Genomic DNA, 26,941 nt, shown 5'->3' with positions numbered 1-26,941 from the left:
CTGCCCCCCACTCCTCTCTCACTCTCTCTCTCAAATAAGTAAAATATTAAAAATAAATGAAAAAATGAAAAAAATTGAGATGCAAAGTCAGGTAGATAGCATTATATATTCTCTATGAAACAGTTAAAAAGAAAGATAGGAGACTGGAAGCATAGTTACCAAAATGTTAATGATTCATTCAGCAAATATTTATTGGGTCACTATCATGTATAAACACTGTTCTAGGTGCTAGAGATTTAACCAAGAAGAGGATAAATTCCAGCCCTCATGCAGCTTGCATTACACTTGAGAAAAGACAATAAACAATTCAACAAATAGAGGAATAGCGTAACATTATGGAATAATAGGTGCTTCAAATAAGAATCAAGCAGGGTGGGGCGCCTGGGTGGCTCAGTCGGTTAAGCGACTGCCTTTCGGCTCAGGTCATGATCCCGGGGTCCTGGGATCGAGCCCCACATCGGGCTCCCTGCTCGGCGGGAAGCCTGCTTCTCCCTTTCCCACTCCCCCTGCTTGTGTTCCCCCTCTTGCTGTCTCTCTGTCAAATAAATAAATAAAATCTTCAAAAAAAAAAAAAAGAATCAAGCAGGGCAAGGGGTGGAGGGTGGTGGGAAGGGAGACTGGGGAGGAGAGGAACCCTTTCCATGGGGTGGTCAGGGAGGGCCATGAGAAGGTAAGGAATGAGGATCTTTTCTAAGTGTGATGGAAGCCACTGGAAGGTTTGAGCTGGGGTTCAACAGATTGGATTAATTTCTCTCCCACTCCTTTTGACTGGTGTGTAGAGAAAGCGGCCGTGAAGAGTGGTCAAGAGGTCTCTGCAGGGGTGGGGGGTGCTGGGCTGGGGCTGAGCTGAGCAGTTGCAGAGAGGGGTTAGAAGTGATGGAATTGGGGGGCGCCTGGGTGGCTCAGTCGTTAAGCATCTGCCTTCGGCTCAGGTCATGATCTCAGGGTCCTGGGATCAAGCCCCGCATCGGGCTCCCTGCTCTGCGGGAAGCCTGCTTCTCCGTCTCCCACTCCCCCTGCTTGTGTTCCCTCTCTCGCTATCTCTTTCTCTGTCAAACGAATAAATAAAAATCTTTAAAAAAAAAAAAGTGATGGAATTGGCAATCTGCTGTGAAAGCAGAATTGGCAGGATTTGCTGGAGGACTTGACGTTGAGTGTGAGGAGAGAAGTCAAGGATGACTCTAAAGATGTAGGTGCCAGTTGTTCGGGTGGGAGGATCCAGGAAGGAACAGGTTGGTGGGGCAGGAAAATCAAAAAGTCTGCTTCGGTCGTGCTATAGTTGAGAGGAAGTATCTCAGGAAAGAGAACGGGCTGGGGCCAAGAGTGACTTGTTTTCCTTGCTTATTATTCCTCTGCCTTTTTCCAACAATGTCAATAATGAGTATGTACTACTTTTGTATTTAAAGAAACAATACATTTTAAAGAAGCAGATATAATTTAACTAAAAAAGTCTGCCCCATGAATAAGGGCTGTGACAACACCTGAGTGCACTATTCTCTAGTACTTTCCATTTTAATTGCTTCATGAGTTTTTTTTTTTTCTATCTATAGCACCATCTCTTAAACCTCATCACTTTGACATGTTGGGCCAGATAATTCTTTGTGGCAGGAGCTGTCCTGTGCATAGTAGGATGTTGAGCAGCATCCCTGGTCTCTAGATGCTAGTAGAACTCTGTCTCCTCCTTCACCCCCAGTTGTGACAACCTGAATTGTCTCTAGGTGTGGCCAAGTTTCCTAGCAGGCAAACTCACCTGCAGTGGAGAACTACTATTTAACAGCAAGATCCCACTGGGTTCACAGAAATTTGAGGCTAATAAGGAACCCTACCGCCAAACTGGATCTGTGTCCACTGGTCTCCAGTGAAATGCGGGCAACAAGGAAAAAAAATATTGCAATAAATCTGATATAGAGTACGCTTATTCACTTTAAGGCCTTTCTTTTATTCTGAGATTACCTTTTCTCCTTTTTTGTGCTAATGACCTTTCTTCTATGAAACAATGGTGATGGTAGATAAGCAGTCATTTTGCTTTAATGAACTTTAGTTAAAATTTTTTTTTCAAAGTCTAGAAAATTCCAAAGTGAATCCAGGATCCACTGATTTAGTTCTACATTTATCCTAGAGTTATTCTTTTGGCTGCCCAGAATCCATCCTCCTTTCCTGACAGGCCCTGATTCTTGTGCTTGGGGGAGTTTACCTGCCCTCTACTGCATTTGGGTTTAAGGGAACTGTGAAGTCAAAAGTCCTGCTCCCCCATGAGGGCACTGGAGGGGTCCTCAGAGGCCTTCACAGACTCTGCCAGGGCCTACCTCCACCTACCCAGCTAGAGCCAGGGCTCATGGAATCAGCTTTGGTCAGTCAAAACTCCTGCTCCTGGGATTTTGAATCTTGAGTGGGGTAAAATATAGACTGCAAACACATGGGGGTTCACCCATCCCAGGCATGTCACCTTGAAGAGATGGTTTGAGGGTTGAAACTGCCATGATTCTTCTCCTCGTGCCTGGACTCAATTTCAGACTTTCTAGCTTACTCAGTGTTCTTCCAGTTTTTGTTCAAGTTGGCCAAGGACAGAGTGGGAAACGTTCAGAGGAGAATCTCTCTTTAGTGCTTTGGAAGAAGGTGGGGAAAAAAGATACTTCTTTGACAATTCCTCAAACAGGCCTGATTTAGTGAAAATGAAGAACAGGAACACATTGAAACTGTGAAGCGATCCAAAGGCGGTCCTGGGTCAGCAGTGAGCCCCTATCCTAGCTTCAATCCATCCTCGGATGTTGCTGTTTGCATAATGTGGTAACAGTTAAAGGTGTGGATGAAGCAACCATCATTGACATTCTAACTAAGAGGAACAATGCACAGTCCTTGGCAGATCAAAGCAGCATATCTCCAGGAAAAAGGAAAGCCCCTGGATGAAGCTCTGAAGAAAGCCCCTTCTGGTCACCTCGAGGAAGTTGTTTTGGCTCTATTAAAAACTCCAGCCCAGTTCGATGCTGGTGAACTTCGTGCTGCCATGAAGGGCCTTGGAACTGATGAAGACACTCTGGATGAAATTTTGGTATTGAGAGCTAACAAAGAAATCAGAGAAATTAACAGAGTCTATAGAGAAGAACTAAAGAGAGATCTGGCTAAAGATACCACCTCGGACACATCTGGAGATTATTGGAACGCTCTGCTTTCTCTGGCTAAGGGTGACCTATCTGAGGATTTTGGCTTGAATGACGACTTGGCTGATATGGATGCTAGGGCTTTATATGAAGCAGAAGAAAAGAGAAAAGGGACAGATGTGAATGTGTTCATTACCATCCTTACCACCAGAACCTATCCCCATCTTCGCCAAGTGTTTCAGAAGTACAGCAAGTACAGTAAGCATGACATGAACAAAGTTCTGGACCAGGAGATGAAAGGTGACATTGACAAATGCCTCACGACTACCGTGAAGTGTACCACAAGCAAACCGATGTTCTTTGCCAAGAAGCTTCATCAGGCCATGAAGGGTTCTGGACCTCAGAATTATGGTTTCCTGCTCTGAAATCTACATGAATGACATCAAAGCATGCTACCAGAAATTGTATGGTCTCTCTCTCTGCCAAGCCATCTTAGATGAAACCAAGGGAGATTATGAAAAAATCCTGGTGGCTCTCTGTGGAGACTAACATTCCTTTAGTGATCGCAAGCTTCTTGATCAGAAGACTTTTTAATCATATCATTTCATTCTATATCATAGACTTAAACAGGAAAGTTTTCTCAGCAGGATTACAGTCTAGCTAAATGCTTTCTGAAAAATATAGCCTATAAATCATTTTTATATCACAACTCCATATAATAGAAGTTTTTTTAAAACTATATTTATCCCAGGGGCGCCTGGGTGGCTCAGTCGTTAAGCGTCTGCCTTCGGCTCAGGTCATGATCCCGGGGTCCTGGGATCGAGCCCCACATCGGGCTCCCCGCTCGGCGGGAAGCCTGCTTCTCCCTCTCCCACTCCCCCTGCTTGTGTTCCCTCTCTCGCTGTATCTCTCTCTGTCAAATAAATAAAATCTTAAAAAAAAAAAAAAAAAAAACTATATTTATCCCAAATTATAAAAACCTCATAAACAGGTTCTTCTAGTAACATTACCTGAGAAAGATGTTTGTGCAGTAGAAAATAAAATGATTTTGCAGGACAAAAAAAAAAAAAGTTGGCCAAGGACAGATTTTGTTATTTATAAGCAAAGAATTCCAGCTAATACACTTCTTTTGATAATATTCTCAACAGGTAATTGTCCATTTTGCTTCCCTAACTTTGAAATAAGAAACATACTACCTTCAGAAACATCCATGTTGGTAAGCATCTGACTTCTCCTCACAGGTGGGAGTCAGGGACGGGGCCTTGGGTACCGGGACCTGGGGATAGGAGTGGAAAGGGCTGGCTGCTAACCACAGCACTGGGCCAAGGCTGGCCAGTGTGCAAGACGAGAAGTTCTGAAACATCAGATCCAAGGGGCAGGAGGAAAGCAGAGTAGGAGCTAGAGTGAAGGGTTGGCATCAGAGACCTGGCAGGAGGAAGGAGTTGGTTTGAGATCCAGAGACGGAACAAGACCAGCAGATGGTCTGCAGCAGAGCCAGGGGGTAAAGCTGGTTTAAAATGGCAACTTGGACCCTTAGGAAGTTCCTTCTTAGCCTAGATAAAAATCTGACTCTCTAATTCAAACCCATCTTCCTCCAGAACCATGTGTTACAGAATGGTCCTTAAAATATTGGAGGAGAGCCCTTGATCTTCTCTATATCTTGTCTTCTCCAACCTAAACATCCCTAGTGCTTTCAGTAATTCCTGGACAGACTCCAGCCAGGCCCCTCCCTCTGCACGTTTGTTCAATGAAATGTTTTGAAATGGGACTGTCCTCTTTCTCGTTCTGGACCAACAGAACTTCCTTTTTAGAAGTTTTTTCTGGGGCGCCTGGGTGGCTCAGTCGTTAAACGTCTGCCTTCAGCTCAGGTCATGATCCCAGGGTCCTGGGATCGAGCCCCGCATCGGGCTCCCTGCTCCGCGGGAAGCCTGCTTCTCCCTCTCCCACTCCCCCTGCTTGTGTTCCCTCTCTCACTGTGTCTCTCTCTGTCAAATAAATAAATAAAATCTTAAAAAAAAAAAAAGCCCTTTGTACCTTAAAAAAAAAGTGGGGCACCTGGGTGGCTCAGTCATTAAGCATCTGCCTTGGGCTCAGGTCATGATCCCAGGTTCCTGGGATCGAGCCCCACATCAGGCTCCCTGCTCAGCGGGAGGCCTGCTTCTCCCTCTCCCACTCCCCCTGCTTGTGTTCCCTTTCTCCCTCTCTGTCAAGTAAATAAGTAGAATCTTAAAAAAAAAAAAAGCAAAAAAGCAAACAAACAGAAAAACCTGTTTCATTGTTTTTTTCTTTTATTATTATGTTATGTTAATCACCATACTGTTTCATTATTTTTAATAGCAGCAGCATCCATATTATGGACATTTCACAATTTATTTTTCTATCTATGGAAATTTAAGTTTTCCTCATTTTTTTTTCTAGTCCAGGTTAATGTAATGGATGGCCATGTATGAACCTTTCTACAGGATAAATTATCTGAAATGGAATTGCTAGGTCATAGGTATATACATTTAAATTTTAATGGGACACTCTAAACTCATGATAAAACATCTAAAAAATGCTAGTAAATATTTTCAAAATCCTTTTCTTATTTTAAAAAGATTTTATTTATTTATTTATTTGACAGGGAGAGAGAGAGAGCAAGCACAAGTAGGCAGAGCGCAAGCAGAGGGAGAGGGAGACGCAGATTCCCTGCTGAGCAGAGAGACTGATGCATTTGATTTTTTTTTTTTTAAGATTTTATTTATTTATTTGACAGAGACACACACAGCGAGAGAGGGAACACAAGCAGGGGGAGTGGGAGAGGGAGAAGCGACACCCTGCCGAGCAGAGAGCCCAATGCGGGGCTCAATCCCAGGACCCTGGGATCATGACCTGAGCCAAAGACAGACGCCCAACCGACTGAACCACACAGGCGCCCCTTAAAATCCTTTTCAATGAATGGAGGAGCTTGCAAGAAAGTAAGGAAAATCCTTTGAGGTCTAGGGAAGTGAGGGAGCCCTGAAGTTGGATGTCTGGGTTGAGAACAACTTCAAAGGGAGTTAGAAATGAGAGTCATTTCCTTGTTCTTGGTGTTAAGCCAAAGGCTCTACTGTTCATTGTTCTGCAGGTTTTTTTATACTAATGTCTCTATCCAGTTACTGAGGCCCACTTCCATTCCTCCTGTAGTGGGATGTAAAAAAATTGTCTTTGCTGGTACCAGAATTTACCACGGGGAGGGTGATGTAGAAAATGTTGGGGTTCGGAGCCTACAGCCAAGAAAGAATTCTTGGGACATCTTTGGGTGCAAAAAGGTGGTTTTATGAAAGCAGGGGGACGGGACCTGTGGTCAGGAAAAGGTGTACTGGGGTCATGAGGAGTGGCCCATTATAGACTTTCAAGTTGGGAGGGGGTTAGGGATAGTGTAAGTCTCTAAGGAATTTTGGAAGAAAGGTTTCCAGGACCTTAAGGGGCTAGCTGTTGTTAGGAAAAGGCCATTTATTACTGTCTAGTAAAACCCTAGTCATGAGACCCTTCAGACAGTGGGCCATATGCTTGGAGGATGATTGCTAACATCTATCTTGGGAGGTTTAGAGATAAAGGAAGTTTCCAAAGGAATTTTTTTTTTTTTAAAGATTTTATTTATTTATTTGACAGAGAGAGACACAGTGAGAGAGGGAACACAAGCAAGGGGGAGTGGGAGAGGGAGAAGCAGGCTTCCCGCGGAGCAGGGAGCCCGATGCGGGGCTTGATCCCAGGACCCTGGGATCATGACCTGAGCCGAAGGCAGACGCTCAATGCACTGAGCCACCCAGGCGCCCCTCCAAAGGAATTTTTATATGTTAAAGTAGACTCACAGGATCCTAAGATTGCCTCTGCCCTTAGCAAAGTGTCGACATCGAGGTAGCTGAGCTCCCAGAGGAAGATCACTCTGCCTGTCTCAAGGATTGGTCAGTGGACTGTAAGCAGTAAGGAAATTTAATTTTGTTCTTTTGCCTTTGTTTCCCACATCAAGGGGACTGTCCTTGCTCAGGAACACACAGCAATTAGCTACTTGGTGAGAAGCTTAGAGCCAAAGGCAGAGTGAGGGTTATGCTGCTCTGCATCAGAAATGAGCAGGAGCTGGAGATGGGAGAAACAGAAAAGAGGAAAGAGGAGAGGGCTGGGGATAGGGTCTAACAGGTGGAGCAACTATAGGGTTTGTAAGAAGGGTAACTCACATGACTGTTCTAAGCACCCCCATAATAGGGTCCGCCTTCTTCCCACCTCTTTAAACCTAGTAATAATACCTTCTATCCATATAACACACACACACACACACACAGGGTGTGTGTGGGTAGTTTTGCAAAAATGAAGGGAAGAGTTGAGTTCCATATTTGGGCTGCTGTGGTATGTGCAGAGCACATCTGGGACAGAAGAGGAGCTCGGTGCCAGGAAAAACATAAACCCCCAGAGTTCACAGACACGTGGGGAGAGGACTGGGCTTCAAACATATCATATAGCAAATACTTGAGCCAATCTTTAGCTAAATTCAAAGGAGCAGAGTGACCCCCTGGTGACATCTGGTTATGTGAGTAAAGATTTGCATTGTGAATAGGTGATAATAGAAAAATACTGCAGGGCGCCTGGGTGTCTCAGATGGTTAAGCATCTGCCTTCGGCTCAGGTCATGATCCCAGGGTCTTGGGATCGAGTCCTGCATCAGGCTCCCTGCTAGGCGTGGAGCCTGCTTCTCCCTGTGCCTCTGCCTCTCTCTCTCTCTGTCTCTCTGACTCTCATGAATAAATAAATAAAACATTTAAAAAATATATAAATATAAAAATACTGCGGAAAAAGTTGGGAGAATTAGAGTGGTAAAGATCTTTCTTAGTAAGAAATGAAATTGAGAAGCCATAAGAGAGAAGACCAATCAATGTGGCTGTAAAAAAAATTACAATTTTCTCACAGAAAATACCATAAAGTAAAACGATTAAATAGTAAACGTTTTTGCCAAACATATGACTAAGAATGGAGCTTCTACAAATGAATAATGAGCAAAAGCCTAAAAACCTTAACCTCAGAAGTAGAAATATTTCTACTTAGAAAAAAACTAAAAACAAAAGACTAAGGCATTTCACAGAAATATAAGTTCCAAAGTATTATATACATAGAAAAATGGGAGGGTGGCTCAGTTGATTAAATGGCGCCTTCAGCTCAGGTAGTGATCTCAGGGTCCTGGGATTGAGCCCTGCAGGCTCCCGGCCCTACCTCCCCCGCTTGTGCTCTCTCTCTCAAATAAATAAAATCTTTTAAAAAATAGACTTAACGGGGCGCCTGGGTGGCTCAGATGGTTAAGCGTCTGCCTTCGGCTCAGGTCATGATCCCGGGGTCCTGGATCGAGTCCCGCATCGGGCTCCCTGCTAGGTGGGGAGCCTGCTTCTCCCTCTGCCTCTGCCTCTCTCTCTCTCTCTGACTCTCATGAATAAATAAATAAAACATTTTAAAAAAAATAGACTTAACTTCACTCATAATTAAAGCATTAATGTTGAAACAATAAAAGGTACCACTTCCCCCTCATGAGAACAGCAACAAGCAATTTGATAATGCATGACATTGGCAAAGGTACATGGAAGGTCTCTCATATGCTGCTGGTGGGAATATAAATTGGCACGACTTCACTGGAGAGCAATTTAAGATGTATTTTGATTTAGCAATTCTGCTTCCTACATGTGTATTTTTAGGAGTACAAATGTTTCCTACATGTGTATTTGTACATGTGAGCCTAGGAATGTTTCCTACATGTTTTTTTTTTTTTTTTAAGATTTTATTTATTTATTTGACAGAGAGAGACACAGCAAGAAAGGGAGCACAAGCAGGGGGAGTGGGAGAGGGAGAAGCAGGCTTCCTGCTTGAGCAGAGAGCCCGATGTGGGGCTCAATTCCAGGACCCTGGGATCACGACCTGAGCTGAAGTCAGACACTTAATGACTGAGCCACCCAGGCGCCCCCCCCTACATGTGTATTTGTACATGTGAGCCAAGAAACACATAAAAACTAAGATGTTCAAGGCAGCAGTATTTATAACAGCAAAGACTGGAAGAACCCATGTGTCTACTGATAGGAAAATGGTTAAGGAACTATGGAACACAGGTGTAAATGTGAAAACAGACTGTGATGGACCTCCAGGTGCTCTCATACAGAACATTATGTAAGATACACTGAAGTCAGTATGGAGTCCGATTTAGAGCTTAGGATCTAGAGTCAGACTGCTCAAGCTAAAGTCCTGGCCCTACTGTGACAACTCAACAACAAAAATAAGAACAACTCAATCTAAAAATGGGCAATAGATTGGAATAAACATTTCTCCAAGGAAGATACACAACTGCCAATAAACACATGAAAAGATGCTCAATATCACTAGTCATTAGGGAAATGGAAGTCAAAACCACAATGAGATACTTCTTTTTTTTTTTTTTTAAGATTTTATTAATTTATTTGACAGAGACACAGCGAGAGAGGGAACACAAGCAGGGGGAGTGGGAGAGGGAGAAGCAGGTTTCCCGCTGAGCAGGGAGCCCGATGCGGGGCTCGATCCCAGGACCCTGGGATCATGACCTGAGCCGAAGGCAGACACTTAACGACTGAGCCACCCAGGTGCCCTTATTTTCCCCATTTTATAGAATAAGGTCAGAAAAGTTAAACAACCCGCTTAAGTAACACAGTTGATGAGATGCAGCACTGAGATTTGAACCCATGTCTGTCTGTCTTTTTTATCATGTCCTGCTACTTCTCAAAATTTCATTCCTAAATATTGAGGGGAAATAGGCAGCAGTAAAATATGGAGACATGAGGAAGGTTCAAGAACTCCAAAGGTGCCATTGATGTAAACGACCATTTGAAGAGTTTTGTGGGGAAGTGTTAGGGGAGGGGAGGAGAAGAGGAAAGAACACACATTAATCCAGGGCCTTTCAAGTTCTGGGGACTTTGCTAATGGCAAAGCTCACAGATGAAAAGCTCAGGCTCAGAGTCAGACAGATCTGCATGCAAGACTTGGCTTTATCTATTTACTTGCTTTGTGAATTTGGACAATACTCTGAGCATCACTTCCCTCACTAATAAACTAAAGAAGAGCAGGAGTAATTATCTCAGAGAACCGTGAAAGTAAAAAAATATACGTACAGGTTTAGTTTAATATCTGACATATAGTAAGTGTTCATTACATGAACACTATCATCACTACCTCAAGTAAACCTCATAAGGACACCATGACCTAGGAATTGTCATCCCCATTTTCTAGAGTAGAAAACTGAGGCTCAGTGCTCTCTTTCCATTATGCCAAAGCTCCTGAATTCCAAGCAGTTAACTTAAATCCCTGGAGAAATCCAGATGAAACGCTCACTCAACTAAATGGTACCTACCTCACCCAGGAATTACCCTTGGGAGATTTCCTGACTGTATCACCCTAGTCTATAATCAGAAATACCCCATTTCTTACCCTGACATCTTCATGGTGCTGGCTTTTCTCACCAGATCTCCTAGCCGCTCTTAGATCTCCTAGCCCCTCTTAAATCATCTCTACTATTAAATTTCCAATCATGTGCTCACCTGCTTGGGAAGCATATTCTCAAGTTCTCTTGCTTCTGATATCCTCTTGACTAGTTTTGCAGCTTTCCTAAAGACCAGAGTCTGACCATGATGCTCTGTCAATGCAATGTTAACAAGAAGAGGATCATTAGAGCTGTTCAGCTGTGATGAGAAAGTGTGTATTGCAGAAGATGTGGTATATATATGTACAATGGAATACTACTCAGCCATCAAAAAAATGAAATCTTGCCATTTGCAACGACATGAATGGAACTAGAGGGTATTGTGCTAAACGAAATAAGTCAATCAGAGAAAGACAATTATATGATCTCACTGATATGTGGGATTTAAGAAACAAAGGGAGGATCATAGGGGAAGAGAGGAAAAAATAAAAAAGAAGAAATCAGAGAGAGAGACAAACCATAAGAGACTCTTTTTTTTTTTTTTTAAAGATTTTATTTATTTGACAGAGAGAGACACAGCCAGAGAGGGAACACAAGCAGGGGGAGTGGGAGAGGGAGAAGCAGGCTTCCCGCGGAGCAGAGAGCCTGATGTGGGGCTCTATCCCAGGACCCTGGGATCATGACCCGAGCCGAAGGCAGACACTTAACAACTGAGCCACCCAGGCGCCCCAAACCATAAGAGACTCTTAATATAGGAAACAAACTGGGCGCCTGGGTGGCTCAGTTGGTTAAGCGACTGCCTTCAGCTCAGGTCATGATCCTGGAGTCCCGGGATCGAGTCCCGCATCGGGCTCCCTGCTCAGCAGGGGGTCTGCTTCTCCCTCTGATCCCCTTCCCTCTCGTGCTCTCTGTCTCTCATTCTCTGTCTCTCAAATAAATAAATAAAATCTTTAAAAAGAAAAAAAATATATATATAGGAAACAAACTGAGGGTTGCTGGAGGAGAAAGGGGTGGGGGGGGATGTGGTAATTGGGTGATGGACATTAAGGAGGGCACATGATGTAATGAGCACTGGGTATTATATAAGACTGATGTATCACTGACCTCTACCTCTGAAACTAATATTATATGTTAATTAATTGAATTTTAACTTTAAAAATTAAAAAAAAAAGAAATTATCCAATTTGTGTTGTATTTTCAGATACCACATGTGTGGTTCTTCCACACCAATTCTCCAATTCTCTGATATAAACTGGGTCTCCAACAATTCAACCAAGTTCCAAATCTACCCAGAGTTAGTCTCAGATCCGACAAGTTAAAGAACTCAGTCTGACAAAACTGTCTCCACTTCAGGCACCAGTCTCAAATGGGATGCCCAGTTACCCACATTTCTATCCAGTCTATTACAAATTTCAGGGTTCATATGACCCACTCTCAAGTTTGATAATTCACTAGGATGACTCACAGAACTCAGGAAAGTACTATATTTACTATTACAGATTTATTATAAAAAGTGCAGCTCAGAGGGATGCCTGGGTGGCTCAGTTGGTTAAGCATCTGCCTTTGGCTCAGGTCATGATCCTGGTGGGGTCCTGGGATTAAGCCCCCACGTCAGGCTCCCTGCGGAGCCTGCTTCTCCCTCACCCTCTGCCACTCCTCCTGCTTGTGCTCTTTCTCTCTCTCAAATAAATAAATAAATAAAATCTTTTTTTAAAAAAGGCAGCTCAGAAAGATGGAAGAGATACATAGGACAAGGTATGGGTGTGGAAGTTCTATACTCTCTTCAGCATACCACATTCCCAGCACACTGATGTGCCCAGCAACCTGGAAGTTCACCAAACAACACTGTTCAAGAGTTTTTATAACTCAATCTCCAGTCCTTCTCTTTTCCCTGGAGGTTGGAGAGGGTGGGGCTGAAAGTTCCCATCCTCTACTCATGTTTGGTCTTTCTGGTAATGAGAGGCCATCCTGAAGCCCGCTGGAGCCCCAAACTGAGTCTTTTTTTTTTTTTTAAGATTTTATTTATTTATTTGACAGAGAGAGACACAGTGAAAGAGGGAACACAAGCAGAGGGAGTGGGAGAGGGAGAAGCAGGCTTCCCGCAGAGCAGGGAGCCGGATGCGGGGCTCGATCCCAGGACCCTGGGATCATGACCTGAGCCGAAGGCAGACGCTTAATGACTGAGCCACTCAGGCGCCCCCCAAACTGAGTCATTTTATTAGCATATACTCAGGTGTGGTTGAAAAGATGTTCATTACGAATAACAAAAGACACTCCCATCACTTGGGAAACTCTAAGAGTTTTAGGAACTCTGTGTCAGGATCTGGGGATAAAGACCAAACCTATATTTTTATTATACCACACATTCTGAACAATGTGGAGACAAAAGACTGGAAAAAATGAACAGGGCCTCAGGGACCTATGGGACAATATCAACAGGTGTAACATCTGTGTCATCAAAGTCCCATAAAGGAAGGACGAAGAGTATGGTGCAAAAAAAATTATTCCAAGAAATAATGTCTGAAAACTTTTCCAAATTTGGCAAAAGACAGAAACTTAGAGGTTCAAGAAGCTCTACAAACCCCAAACAAGTTAAATAGAAAGAAACCCACGCCCACACACATTGTAATCAACCAGCTGAAAGACCAAGACAAAGTATCTTGAGGGCAGCCAGAGAAAAATGCATTACACAAAAGGAGGACTATGTAAATGCCTGGATCCTCTCATCAGACCATTAAGGCCAGATGGCTGTGGAACATTTTAAAGGGCTGAAAGAAAAGAACTGCCGACCCAGAATATCCAGAAAAAATACCCTTCAAGAATGAAGGTGAAGGGAAACCTGGGTGGCTCAGTCGGTTAAGCGTCTGCCTTCAGCTCAGGTCATGATCCCAGGGTCCTGGGATGGAGATACGCATGAGGCAGGGAGCTTGCTTCTCCCTCTGCTTGTGCTCACTCTCTCTGACAAATAAATAAATTTAAAAAAATAATAAAACCTTAAAAAAAAAAAGAATGATGGTGAAATAAAGACATTCTCAGATGAAAGAAAACAAAGGGGATTCACTGCCAACAGGCCTATCGTAAGCGCTTTTGTTTTTTGGTTTTTTTTTTTCACATAGAAGGAAAATGGTCCCAAAGGAAAACTTGGAACTTCAAGAATAATGAAAAAAATGCGAGGGCTCCTGGGTGGCTCAGTCGGTTAAGCGTCTGCCTTCGGCTCAGGTCATGACCCCAGGGTCCTGCAATCGAGCCCCGCATCGGGCTCCCTGCTCGGCGGGAGGCCTGCTTCTCCCTCTCGCACTCCCCCTGCTTGTGTTCCTGCTCTCGCTGTGTCTCTCTGTCACATAAATAAATAAAATCTTTAAAAAAAAAAAAAAAAAAACTCCCAGAAGAAAACATAGACAGTAATTTCTTTAAAAAAAAAAAAGAAAAGAAAAAAATGCGTGCCTGGCTGGGTCAGTTGGTAGAGCATGTGACTCCTGATCTCAGGGTTATGAGTTTGAGCCCCACATTGGGGGGTCGAGATTACTTAAAAATAAAAATCTTAAGGAAAAAAAAAAGAATGGGAAAAAAATAGAAATTACAAATATTTAGTTACATAAATATATAATATACATGGTAAATATATAATATATATAGTGTGTGTGTATATATATATATATATGTGGTTATATACGGTACATATAATAGACTATTTTTCTCCTCTTACATGGTTAAAACCGTGTATGATGATCACTTTGGAGGATAGTTTGAGTTCCTCAAAATGTCATCATATGACCTGGCAATTGCACCCCTTGGTTCACATATACCCAAGAGAAATGAAAACATATGGCACACAAAATCTTGTACATGGATGCCCACAGCAGCATTCTTCATAATAGCTACAAAGTGGAAACAATCTGAACTGAATAAAAATTAAAAGACCATATCCAGAACATTTGTGAAACGCCTCAGAGAGAAAGCTATAGCATTAACTGCTCATGTTAGAAAAAAGGTCTCGTTTTCATTCAGTTCAAAATATTTTCTAAGTCTCTTTGATACCTCTTTGACTCATGGGTCTTCATGAATTGATTATATAATTGGCCTTTGTCGTTTTTTTGTTTTTTTTAAGTAGGCTCCACATCCAGCATGAAGGCCAATGTGGGGCTTGAACTCACAGCCCTGAGATCAAGAGCTGAGCTAAGATTGAGAGTTGGATGCTTAACTGACTGAGCCACCCAGGTCCCCTCCTTATAACTTCCTTAATAGCATTTTCTTTTTTTCTAGCTTACATTATTATAAGAACACAGCATACAATACATGTAACATACAAAATATGTGTTAATCAACTGTGTATGTGGTTGGTGAGGCTTCTAGTCAACAGTAAGCTATTAGTGGTTAAGTTTTGCAGGGAGTCAAAAGTTATACATGGATTTTTGACTGAGTGGTAGGATCAGCATCCCTAACCCCTGTGTTGTTCAAGAGTCAACTGCATGTTTATGTTTTGCAAGGTCTCCTACAAATATACCTCTATTTGGAATCTGGCTATATCTCTCTGGTGGTTCCCAAGTTGTTGTTGTTGTTGTTTTAATAACAGTTTGATTGAAATATAATTCACATATTCTGAGCCTTCATTTCTCCATCAAGAAAATGGATTGTTTAATTTTTTGGAATAATGATGACATGTATGCAATTGTCTAGAATGATTTAAGAGTTCCTGTTCTTTGTTTTCTTATGTTCTGTATTTGCCTATTTGGCGTTCAGTAGTTACAGGGCAAAACTAATGACCAGAGTTGTTCACGTCTCCCCTATGACCCAGAGCCCATGCTCTGAGCCACCCACTTCTCTAACTCTCCCACACCAAGGCAGTTTTTCCCCTGCCCTAAATCACCCTGAGGCCAGGTGCCGGACAACTAGGGATAGTCCCTATGCCCCAGAGACCACCAGAATCATTCAAACTAGCTAACCCTAACCTGTTTACCCTTACATGCCTAATCTTTTGTAAAGAAATCCCGGTAAAGGCCATGGCCTATGCCTTCCCCTTGCTCCGTTCTGCCTCCTGACAGACCCTGGTGCTTCCTCCCATGGCCCTGCATGACACACTGGGCCTCTGTTTCTAGGAGAACTGTGAGTAGCAAACCTTTATTTCAAAGGCATTGGCCTCTCTGTGTAGTCACTCAGTCTCCTTCATAAATTAACACCTAGACAGAAATCAACTCCTACCTCAATAAATGCTGGTTTCTGATGGGGCTGCGGGGGGTGGGGTGGAGCAGGCCATAATCATGTCTTAGCTTTTTTCTTCCATTGCTAACAATCTCTCTTCCCCACAGATATTAGCACTGTGCTGAACTCATCATCATCAAAGTGGAACTTAATCAGTGCTTGTTGAGCTGAAAAATAATTCTTTTTTTTTTTAAGATTTTATTTATTTACCTATTCATAAGAGACAGAGAGAGCGGCAGGCAGAGGGAGAGGGAGAAGAAGGCTCCCCACAGAGCAGGGAGCCCCAACGTGGGACTCGATCCCAGGACTCTGGGATCAGGACCTGAGCCGAAGGCAGATGCTCAACTGACTGAGCCACCCAGGCGCCTCCTGAAAAATAATTCTGTCCTCTCCTCAATTATTACTTGGTGCCAAGGCCCAGGCTAGAACTACAGGTGTAAACTAGGGTGGCAAATTATGTTTGAACAAACCCAATCAACTAGCGCTTGGGAGATCATAATGAAGTCAAATGCCTACATGTCCCTTTTAGGTAGTTAATGTACCTTTTGGGGCATTCTGTGTTTGTGATCTATCTGCTGAATTCTTCTTGGCCGAAGAGTCTTTCTCAGTGGTTGAATTTTTACCAGGAGACTACAGGGGATGAAAAAAAAAAAAAGAATAAATTTAGTAAAAGTGGTTGTGAGAGGAATACGAACAGCGTACATGACATTCCCTAGACATTTCTCATTGTTCTTAGAGACAGAACATGTGGAGGGAGACCGTTCAGTACAGCCTGAGCACTCAGCCCTCCAACCCAGGAGCATGGCCAAGAGGTGGCAGATGTGGAAAATGTAGGTGCTGGGGATGGAGCAGGCCAGGGGGCCAGTCCCAGTCGTGTCCCTCAAAATAGCTGCTAATCTTGGACAAGTCCCTGAACCTCTTGGTGGTCTTGGTTTCCTCCTAGGTCCTTAGGAGGATTAAGTCAGCACGTGCATGCAAATCGCATGCGTGGCAGCTCATGGAAAGTGTTCTGTGAGCATCACTGCCATTGTTCACACACTCACTCACCGAACCCCCCTCAGGGGACATCTCCCTGAGCAGCTACCTCGGTGTCTACCAGTGGGCACACCCTGGAACCTAGGCCCTAACCAGAGGAGCTCCCAGTCGAGCTGCGGGAGAGAGCAGGAAATAGACAGTTACGCTAAGGGGTGGAAAGTCTCACCTATTTCTTAGAGAGGTAATGTAAGTTGGGGTGAGTGACAGCGACTCAGAATGACAGTGGTTCAAATTAGGTAGAAATTTCCCTCCCACGTAATAGTCTGAAGTTGGGCACTCTAGGGCTAATATGGTATTTCTGCTGTGATAAATCCTTAGGGACTCTGACTTCTTCCAGCTCGTGATTACAACATTCTTAAAACAGGAGCCTTGTTCTTAGGGTCCAAGATGGCAGCTAGAGTTCTCAGATATTGGGGGACAACTACTAGTCTGCCACAAGCTGTGAAAGCAGAGTAGCATCGGAAGCCAGGGTGGGGAACGCCTGATTCTGTCTGGGGGAGAGCTGGAGGGCTTCCAAGGAGAGAAGACACTTCTGTTCTGTCTTTAAGGATGAGGAGGAGTTGCGCAATGTTGAACAGATGGCCCACCACGCGGCAGACAAGCAGTCCACCAGCCGCAACAACTACTTCGCTTTTATATAAATACGATATTGGAATGGGAAGCGCAATGAAAGGACTTCTCGTGTCCTGTGCAGCTGGCTGTCCAACAGCTACTGATCTTCATAGCGTAGAAATGGGTCCTGGGATGTGTTAGAGAGAAAACGCTCCCGGCTCAATGAAGCATCACAGCTCCTTGTTAACCGGCCTCACAGAGATCTGTAGTCTAGCAGAGAATAAATGCACTTCACTAGACTCCAATCCTGGGCGTAAGTCCTGGGCGGTGTAGAAGGAGCTCAGACTGACCAGGTCCGATGTCAGCTGAGGTCAGCTGTGTGGCCTGGGTTACGTTGTTCGCCTCTTAAGTCTATTGCTTCCTTTGTCAAATAAAGATAATTTCAACACCTGCCTTGCAAGGGTGTTGGAAGGCCTAGAGAGGACACATCCCCATTTAGTCTCTTGGGTTGTGACCAGTGACCACGTCCGAGCTGTGAGGCAAGGCGACTATCGTGCGGGTGGGGGGTAAGCTAAGACTGCTCTGGGATCCCCTCCCCACCATGGCCCAGAAGAGATGGAACCCTTCTGCCCCACGTGCTCACCCTGTTGCTCAGATTCCCCGTGCTGAGGGTTCAGCTGTGATGGGACAGGACGGCCAGGGAGGCCAGGGAGCCTAGGGAGCCTTTTTTGAGCCAACGTGGGATGCAATCTGGGGCTGCCCAGAAGTGTCTGGGAGGGCATTGGGCTTTGCAGATCTGGTATTAGCAGGTACGGGCATTAGCTAGAGGAGTTGGGGTCATTACTGTTAATGACCGTTACTGTACCCATGCTCTGGAACTTGGGAAATCTCTGGTTAAAATGAGTAGATATTCCAATAGGACCCAACTGAACAATCTCGGGCATTTCCTGTCCTTGGACTGAATCTGCAAGAATGAGTATCATTTGTGATGTTCATTTTGCAGGTAAGAACAGAGAGGCTCAGTTTTGATGAAAGCTGTGCAGTTGAGAGGTGGCATCACCTGGAGGGAACTTTAGATCTTCCAGAACCAAGCTAATGTGTTTTCCTGCCTTTACCTATGGGTCCATGGTGGTTTTTCACTCCTAGATCCCATATTGTGTCACAGATATGGACAACTTGGGTAGGACTTGTTCTTTCTTTAACCCAGACCTCTCCTCCAAAGCCTAGTCCTGTAGATGGAACTACCTAGGTGACATCTGCCTCCATACTTCTCACAGGTATATTAAAGGTAACAAGTTCAAAGCTGAACTCTTGGTATCTTTCCCCTACCTCAAAAGGTTCCACTCTTCCTCTGAATAAATGGTACCATTCAGATGCTTAAGCCACACAGCAGGTAAGCCTCCTTGGCTCCTTCCTTCCTTTCCCTACCCCCTTCCCCATTCCCAAAGCCAGTGGGTTAGCACCTGCTGAAAGATCTGGCTCCAAAACACACTTCAGGTCTCCACCTCCCACCACCTGCTGTCACTTTCTCTTCCTGAGACAACCACAAAAGCCTCCTAACTGGTCGTCTGTCCCCTTCCGTTACATTCTCCATATTCAGAAGACAGTGGGCTCTTGTAAAAATATAAATCAGAGAGTGTCATCTCCCTGTTTTAATGGATTCCCGCAGCACTTAAATTATATCTATATTCCTTACTGTGACCCTCCCAACTGTACAGGACCTGGCCCCTGCTACTTCCCCAGCCTTGACTCCTGCCCCTCTTTCCCACATGGGCTGGGTGACAGTATCATTGGCCTTCTCTCTGTTCCTTGAATATCTCATTTTTTTGTTTTTGTTTTTTTTGCCTCAGGGCCTTTGCACACACTGTTCCCTTTTTCTGGAAGGTTCTTCCATTCACTCTTTTAATGGCTGACTCCTCAGCCTTTGGTTCTCAGCCCAAATGGCTCTTTCTGGTGGTGTTATCTGTCACATGTGTACCCTTCCTTCTCCATATACACAAGACCCATGCCCCAATGTGAAAGACTTAAGCTGCTCCCCCCAGCTTCTTTTGTGGCTGGGATGCAGACATTTCACCTACAGTCTACCCTTTAGATGCGCTGCACCTGCCCAACACTTCGAAGTGTAAATGACCAACATGATGAGGCAGCGCCACGCAGACTCCAGTTTCAGGAAGACTGCTGACAGGAAAGCAAAGCGGACCTCCCAATCCCCAGGAACGCTGGTCAGGGCACAGCCGTGTCCCTTTGCAGAGGTGGGATGGCCTGGGCATTGTTCTTGGTGGCATGGCCTCTGAAACTAACAAGCCGGCCCTCCCTGGGGAGTGGTGCACCACTGTTTTCCCTGAATACGTTTCTTCCTGGAGCAGATTCCATTGTTTGCAGGTAAGAATTTTGATGATGATTCATATATATATATATATATATATATATATATACACATTTTAAAGATTTTATTTATGTGAGAGAGAGAGAGAGCACAAGAAGTGGGAGGGGCAGAGGGAGGGGGAGACGCAGACTCCCCACTGAGCAGGGAGCCCGATGCAGGGCTCGATCCCAGGACCCTGAGGTGGTGACCTGAGCCAAAGGCAGTCGCTCAACTGACTGAGCCACCCAGGCGCCCCAATGATTCCTCCTTATAAAGACCTTTGATATCTTCTCTACTATTTGTTAAATGAATGAATGACCCCGCCTTTAAAAGATAGGAGCCCTTATTTATAGCTGAGCCTCAAAGCAGAAGCAGATATCCCGATAGATGCTTTTTCATTCCCACTGGGGCAAACCCCTAACACTAGGGAAGAGAAGGGCAGACCACAGACTTAAAGCCACTTAACTGTGGACTCTTAGACAGATTGTTGCCATTGAAAAACATATTTTGAAAACACACAGCTATTTCTGTGAGCAAATGGGAAAGTGTGTCTGCTAAAAACAAGGGAGAGGCTCTGTCCTCACCATGGAATTCCACCAGTCCATCCTGGTTCACCCAGTAAGACTTCAGCTGCTTTCACTGTTGGAAAGCATTTGATTATTTCTATTTCTGGGGCAGAAAATGGAATCTTTAGCTGGGTTTCTGAAATAACTGTCAGGAGATTTTATGTATTTCGGTACAAAGAAAATACATTTTGTTTTACACAGTGACAGGCAGTGCAGAAACATTAAATAATGTGATCTTGGCCTCCAAGGGACCGCTCTCCGTCTACGAGGGACCGCTATCCGTCTACAAGGCCCGCTTGTCTCCACTTCTTGGGGACGGACACTTGCAGAGAGAGCACCATTATTTGCTAAGCGCGGGACCAAGACGTCACACACATGGCCCCGTTCCTAGGAGCTGGAGAGAGAAGAGTGAGAAAAGGGGCCCTGGCCTCCTGGAGTTGACATTCTACTAGAGGGAGCCAGACAGTGAACAATCCTAAGTCCCCGGGGAAGAGAGCAGCCCCTGAGAATCGCCATGCAGAGCATTAAAGCAGCCCCGTGATGAGAGAGTAGCTGGGCGGTCAGGACCGGCTTCACTGAGATGAGGTCACTCCGAGGGAGTGAAAGGATGCGAGGAGTCTGGGCAGAGAGGTGGCAGCCGGATTCTGCAGGGCAGTCCGTGGCAGGCTAAGGAGGCTGGACTGGCTACCAAGTGCACTGGAGAAGCCGCCGGAGGTTTTAAGCGGAGAAGAGTCTCATCTGGTGTACGTGTGTGACAAGGTCACTCTGGGCTGGGGCCAAGGGTAAAAGGGAGGAGCCCAGGAGGAGGCCGCAGCCCTCATACTGGTTGCTGGAAATCAGCAACCTCCTCCCCCCTACCATGCCGATGATCAGGAAGAAAGCTAGCTGACGACAAAGCACAAGCTGACACCCTGCAAACCAACGCCCCCAACTCCTGGGCGGGACATGTGTGACATTCCTCCAGGAAACTTCGAACTATCTAAAGGTTAATGCCTTGCTGGAAGGGAAAACAACCTTAATTTGACAATGGCAAAGCCTCCAGTATCTGGTAGGTCCTTGTTAGCATATGAAAGTTCTTTTGAAAACCTCCCTTAATCCTTACCTCCCCCAACCCCATAGTATATAACCAATTGCTCCTCATAACCCTGGAGCAGCTCTTTCTGCCCCCGGGTCCTGTCCCCGTGCTTTAATAAAGCCACCTTTTTGTACCAAAGACGTCTCAAGAATTCTTTCTTGGCCGGAGGCTCCACACCCCACCCCACCGAACCTCACCAATATTCCAAAACGTCATCATTGAGATAGCCCCCTGGTGAGGAGGGCGATCTGGGCATTACTGGCATATGGGTGGCATTTAAAGTCAGAGTGATGAGGGAGCAGAAGGCTCGATGAAGACAAAGCACAAGGTGACACCCTGCAACCTCCCCCCAACCCCCACTCCTGGGTGGGACAGGTGTAACATTCTTCCAGGACGCTCCCAACTATCTTAATGTTAATGCCTTGCTAGGAGGTATAAACATCCTTAACTTGACAATGGCAAGGCCTCCATTATCCTGTAGGTCCTCCTTAGCATATGAAAGTAATTTTTTTTTAAAAGATTTTATTTATTTTTTAGAGAGCGAGCGAGAGAGAAACAGCATGAGAGGGGAGAGGGTCAGAGGGAGAAGCAGGCTCCCCACTGAGCCGGGAGCCCGATGCGGGACTCGATCCCAGGACCCTGGGATCATGACCCGAGCCAAAGGCAGACGCTTAACCATCTGAGCCACCCAGGCGCCCCATATGAAAGTAATTTTGAGACCTCCCTTTTCCTTACTTCCCCACTTCCCCCAACTCCCCAGTATATAACCAGCCACTCAAGACCCCCCAGGGCAGCAGCTCTTCCTGTCCACTGGTCCTGTCCCTGTGCTTTAATAAAACCACCATTTTGCACCAAAGACGTCTCAAGAATTTTCTTGGTCATCAGCTCCAAACCTCACCCCACCAAACCTCACCCCACCAAACCTCACCTATATTCCAGAACCACAAAAGAGGACCAGATGAGACCACTCAGGAAGAGTATGTAGGTAGAGGGGAAGGGGCCAGGACAGACTGCCTGACGGAAGGAAGGCACTCGCAAAACTCTGGCAACATAGAAGCCAAAAGAAAAAAGCCTCTCAAGAAGGTGGGAGCAGCCAACCACGTGACGTGGACTAGAGCGTGAGCAGATTAGGGTTGGGGCCCCGGAGGCAGGAGCAGCTGCTTGGCCGCACTGAAGGCAGGATCCGTGGGTGCGGATGAGGCTTTGGGAAGGGTGGCAGGAAATGGGGGTGCAGAGGCAAAGTTTTGAGGTGCCAGAGCAGGACTGTTCCACGATGGCACGACCCAACAGAGCAGAAGATGATGCTAGATGGCCCGGGGGGGGGGGGGGGTTGTGCCCGCCGCAGGGGGCGAGGTCCAGATCCAAGTGCGGCAGGGCCCCTCCTCCGTAGGCACAGGGGGCTGGCGGACGGTGAGGGTACAGATGGGGGCAATCGCCTCGGGGTAGGAAGGTGAGGGCTTTCCAGCTGGCTGCTTCTAGCGGAGGGCCAGTGGGAAAGCCTGCTCGCGGTGCGAGACTTCTGGAAAGGGAGACCAAGTGAAATAAGGGTTGGGGGAGGGGAGCCCGGACGTGCGGAGGGCCCAGCTGGGACGTGTGGCCGCGGAGTGACAGGGAGCCCGGCCACCCCGGTGCGTGTGCTGCAGTCTTCAGCAGCTCAGGGAGAAGGCCCTGCTGCAGCTGTACTCATCTCACACCTGTAGAAAGCAAGTCCTGGGGAGCTTAAGGAGCTTGTCGGAGGCCGCGCGGCTGCGGTCTGAACCCGGGAGAGTGTACTGTGTGCACGGAGGTTTCTGGGATGTGTCCCGCATATCTGCAGGCAGGCTAAGGCGGGTTTGCGAGACCCGTGCTGGATGAGTGACCGTGGGAGCCTGATTCGTTGACATTAGCTGACCTCCAGGTCACAACGGGCCCTCCTGGTTTGGATGCCAAGAGCTATCCATTTTGCCTTGCATCGCCTCCAGCTCCAGGCTGGGCTGGGCCCCTGGAACGGAATCCGGAGGGGAGGCGAGCACATCTAACCCAGGCTCCCTGAAGACGGAAAGCCATGATAACATAGAAATGCAGCTCTCCAAACTGCAGGTAGGCAAGCAACATTTAACTTCAGACCCCCCTCATGTGTACTATAAATAGTCATTTGCCCTATAAATACGGCCCTTATGGGGATGGTCAGTTGGAAGTCTTCGCCTGAAGGGAGGATGCTCCACCCAGGCCTCTCTATGGGGACTCCAGCCGGGGCTGTCTCCACCGCAGGCAGCCGGTGAGAGGCTGGATGTTTTAAGTACCCGATTTGATTGAACTTTGTCTTATTCTCCTTTACTGCTTACTATTGTCCTCACCTATGCATGGATTTCCCTTTTCTTTCTGTTTCCATTAGATTTTTATAATATCAGTAAAGTGTTTTTTTCCCCTTTGAAACTGAAGAGGATGGGGTATGCCATGAATCTTTTCTTCAGAACAGACAGCAGGGTTTTAACCAGAGACCTTCAACCTCTGTGGGGCCACAGAGACTTTCCAAGGAATACTGGGATGGTCAGTTGGAAGAACATCCATTTCCAGATCCCCAAGTGTCCTCACATCCTGTTTTCTTGAAAGTGGTCATCCTGCAGCCTTTATCCCACTTTACAAAAGAAAGGCACAACTTTCACCCATTCCAAACACTGGGTGAACGTTTCAGGGTGGAAACACCCCCAACTCTGCACCAAACAAAGGGGAAAGGCTGGTCTGACAATGAATCAAGCCTCATAGGCTACTTAATAAGGACGAAACAGGGTATTAGAAATGAGGACGGCGGTCTACAGCTTAAAGGTTAGTGGGAGAGACCACCATGATCAGTGAATGACCCAGTAATTCCCTAGCTCGGAAGGAGAGGGCTCTGAGTGGGTAGAACAAGAATGCGGACCTGGGTGGAGACTGAGGACCCTGAGGACCCCTTCAGCTGAGACAGAAGGATGAATGCTGCTCCTTCTGCAAAGAGCCAGAGGGTAAATGTTTTCAGCTTTGCAGGCCGTAAAGTCTGCATCACAACTACTCAACTCTACAAAGATAGTCAAAGGTGGTAGTCAACGAGTGACCTCGGCTGGGTGCCAGTGACGTATTACTTATAAAAAACGGGCAGCAGAAGTCCTCATTCATGGTTTTCCCAGGCATTTATTTTTTTTCCAGCTGTCTGTAAAAAGTATGCCTTGCTGGTGAGTGTTTGGCAGGTTTCATGTTACCAATGGGAGGAGATGCTGACCATGTGGGTGGCAGTGGGGGGAGGGAGCTTATTTGGGACCAGAGGGATGGTAGGTACAGAGGCCAAGGTGAAGTTTGGGAGGTATTTTTCATTTGGGCTGGGGGAGGGTGTTTGGGATAGGGGAGTAGGCTGGGGCCCGGGGGTGACATTATAACATAATTAGATCTGCATTTTGAAAAGATTGCAGGGGTTCTGGGGAGCCTGAGGGAGCCAGGAGCCTACTGCAAGGTGAAGGGGCTCAAACTGGACTGTAGGGAGGGGAGGGGAGAGGTGAAGTGGGGTGGTGTTGGAGGTACCTAGGAGGAACATCACAGGGCAAGGCAGAGAGGGGCAAGCTGGTGTGAGAGTGATGTGAGAAACAAAGGCAGAAGAAAAATTAAATTTCCTGACTACCTACAGCCCACTGACTTGAAGCAGGCAGTTGACCTTCCTCCATGTTAATACTTTGCGAACGGCAAAAGGCAATCTTAGCCCGACCCCCAGGATCCTATGAGTCTACTTTAACATATAAAAATTCCTTTGGAAACTTCCTTTATCTCTACTCCTCCAAGATACATGTTGGCAATCATCCCCTCCAGCATAACACCCACTGATACACCTCTGAAGGGCCTCGTGACTAAGGTTTTACTAGACAGTAAAATGACCTTTTCCCAACAATAGCTAGCCCTCTCAAGGTCCTGGAAACCTTGCTTCCAAAATTCCTTAGAGACTTAGCTATCCCTAACCCTCCCAACTTGAAAGTATATCATGGGCCACTCCTCACGACCCCTCCTCTTTCTGCCCTCGGGCCCTGTCCCTGTGCCTTTTTGCACCAAAGATGTCTCAAGAATTCTTTCACAAGAAAGCCGGCGGCTTTGAACCCTAACATCATTCCTGCTTCAGATATGACAGCCAGGTGTGGGTTTATGATGAAGTGGTAGGGAGGAAAAGCTATGAAAACACTTTGGAGCTGAGCCTACACTGAGAAACTGCTTCCATCCCCTCTACCCCCCAATCACTGCATTTCTGTGGTGACCCTTTGGTGCTCTGCTCATGCCTGCAGATCTAGAGGACCACCAGGACCCCTCCCAAGATGATGGACAGGGAGTGCAGAGATGTGGAACCAACTAGAAGTCATTGAAGCGTCTGGGGATGCAAGGGGGTCTGGGTCTGTGCCCCTCTACTCACCTTAGGGCAGGGAACTTTCTTGTTCTGGCGAGGCCCCTGGGAGATACATCTCTTAGAAGTGAACAAAGAAAACTCTCTTTCTAGGGAAGAGAAAAATGGGCTTCAGTCCCTTCTTGTCCGGAGGTGACGCTGCACACCAGGAGTTCTGACACAGCCCCCTCCCTGGAGGCAACAGCAACAGTAGGACAATGGACCTTAGGCAAACCAGAGCCCCTCTGTCATTCCCTCTGCTGAGTGACCTTGGGCAGGTCACCTAACCTCTCTGATCCTGTTAAAGGTTTGAATACTAAACTACCTTGCGGGGCTGCTGAACCAATTAAAGTAAATAATGTATGCAGAGGACAGTATACAGGGCAAGCACTCAACCCATATGAAAAAAAAAAGTACTGGCTTCAAAAGAAAAACAAAAAACTCAAAACCCTGAAACATCAAAATGAATAAATGTTGGATTAAACACTTAAAGTAACAATCTATCAGCCTCAGGGAGTGTCATTAAAGTTGAAGACAGTTTACAGGTTCTAGTTTTTTTCCCTTTGAAACTTCTGTGTGTACATGGTGATCACTGGGAAAGCAAACGTATTGAGTGGGTCAGTGAACGTAAATGCTTAGAAAAGCAGCAATGAAAGTGCCTGGCTCTGAGGAAGTATAGCTATGAGCATATCCACCCAATAAGTACAATCATGCTCTTCTCTGAGGACTGCCTTCCCTGTGCCCTGGGCCAGTGCTTTGCAAACTGGACGGCGCTCATAGATCAGGGGGTGGTCAGCCCATCCAGAGATGCTGATGCTGCTCGTTCTAGGCAGCATGTGGGAGGCTCTGCCAGCGCCCCTCCAGGGTCAGTAAGCTCACCATGGTGTGGACTGTACCGCCTCTCGGGAGGCGCCCCCCATCCTGCTGAGTGGCCTCACTTTCCCTAAGGGAGGTAGACTGAGGGGGGAGACCCCTGTCACTGGCCAGAGAGGCCACCAGCTAACAAGAGTAGGTTGATTAGCACGTCTGAGCAAAATCCTAGCCCCCAACTGTGCCGGGAAACCCTGGGCACAGGAACCTCTCTGCACCTTATCCTGCTATAAGATCAGGGTAACAGCCTCGCTCATAAGGTTTGGGTGGGGAGGACACAAAAGAACCCAAACTGTGGCTGGTGCAAAGAATGGGAGTCAGTGTGCAATAGCATTATTTTTATTGCTAACCAGGGTAGAGCTTTGTGCT

General features: G+C 46.0%; 1 protein-coding gene and 1 pseudogene across 1 annotated transcript in view; one reads left to right on the top strand and one right to left on the bottom strand.

The window, feature by feature from the left end:
- The window catches only part of FAM227A (family with sequence similarity 227 member A), a 66,111-nt gene that overhangs the window by 13,148 nt on the left and 26,022 nt on the right, over nucleotides 1-26,941 (bottom strand). Inside the window, exons 10-12 of the mRNA XM_021687718.1 lie at nucleotides 25,733-25,812; nucleotides 16,280-16,367; nucleotides 10,657-10,751 (exon numbers count right to left, since the gene is read on the bottom strand). Coding sequence (XP_021543393.1) covers nucleotides 10,657-10,751; nucleotides 16,280-16,367; nucleotides 25,733-25,812 — 263 coding nt within the window. The remainder of the gene's footprint in view (nucleotides 1-10,656; nucleotides 10,752-16,279; nucleotides 16,368-25,732; nucleotides 25,813-26,941) is intronic.
- On the top strand, nucleotides 663-3,647 carry LOC110578133 (annotated as a pseudogene).

This window comes from Neomonachus schauinslandi, chromosome 5 (genome assembly GCF_002201575.2).
Source record: "Neomonachus schauinslandi chromosome 5, ASM220157v2, whole genome shotgun sequence".
Taxonomy (NCBI): Eukaryota; Metazoa; Chordata; class Mammalia; order Carnivora; family Phocidae; genus Neomonachus; species Neomonachus schauinslandi.
The sequence above is the reverse complement of the archived record's forward strand: the minus strand, read 5'-3'. Positions and strand labels throughout refer to the sequence as shown.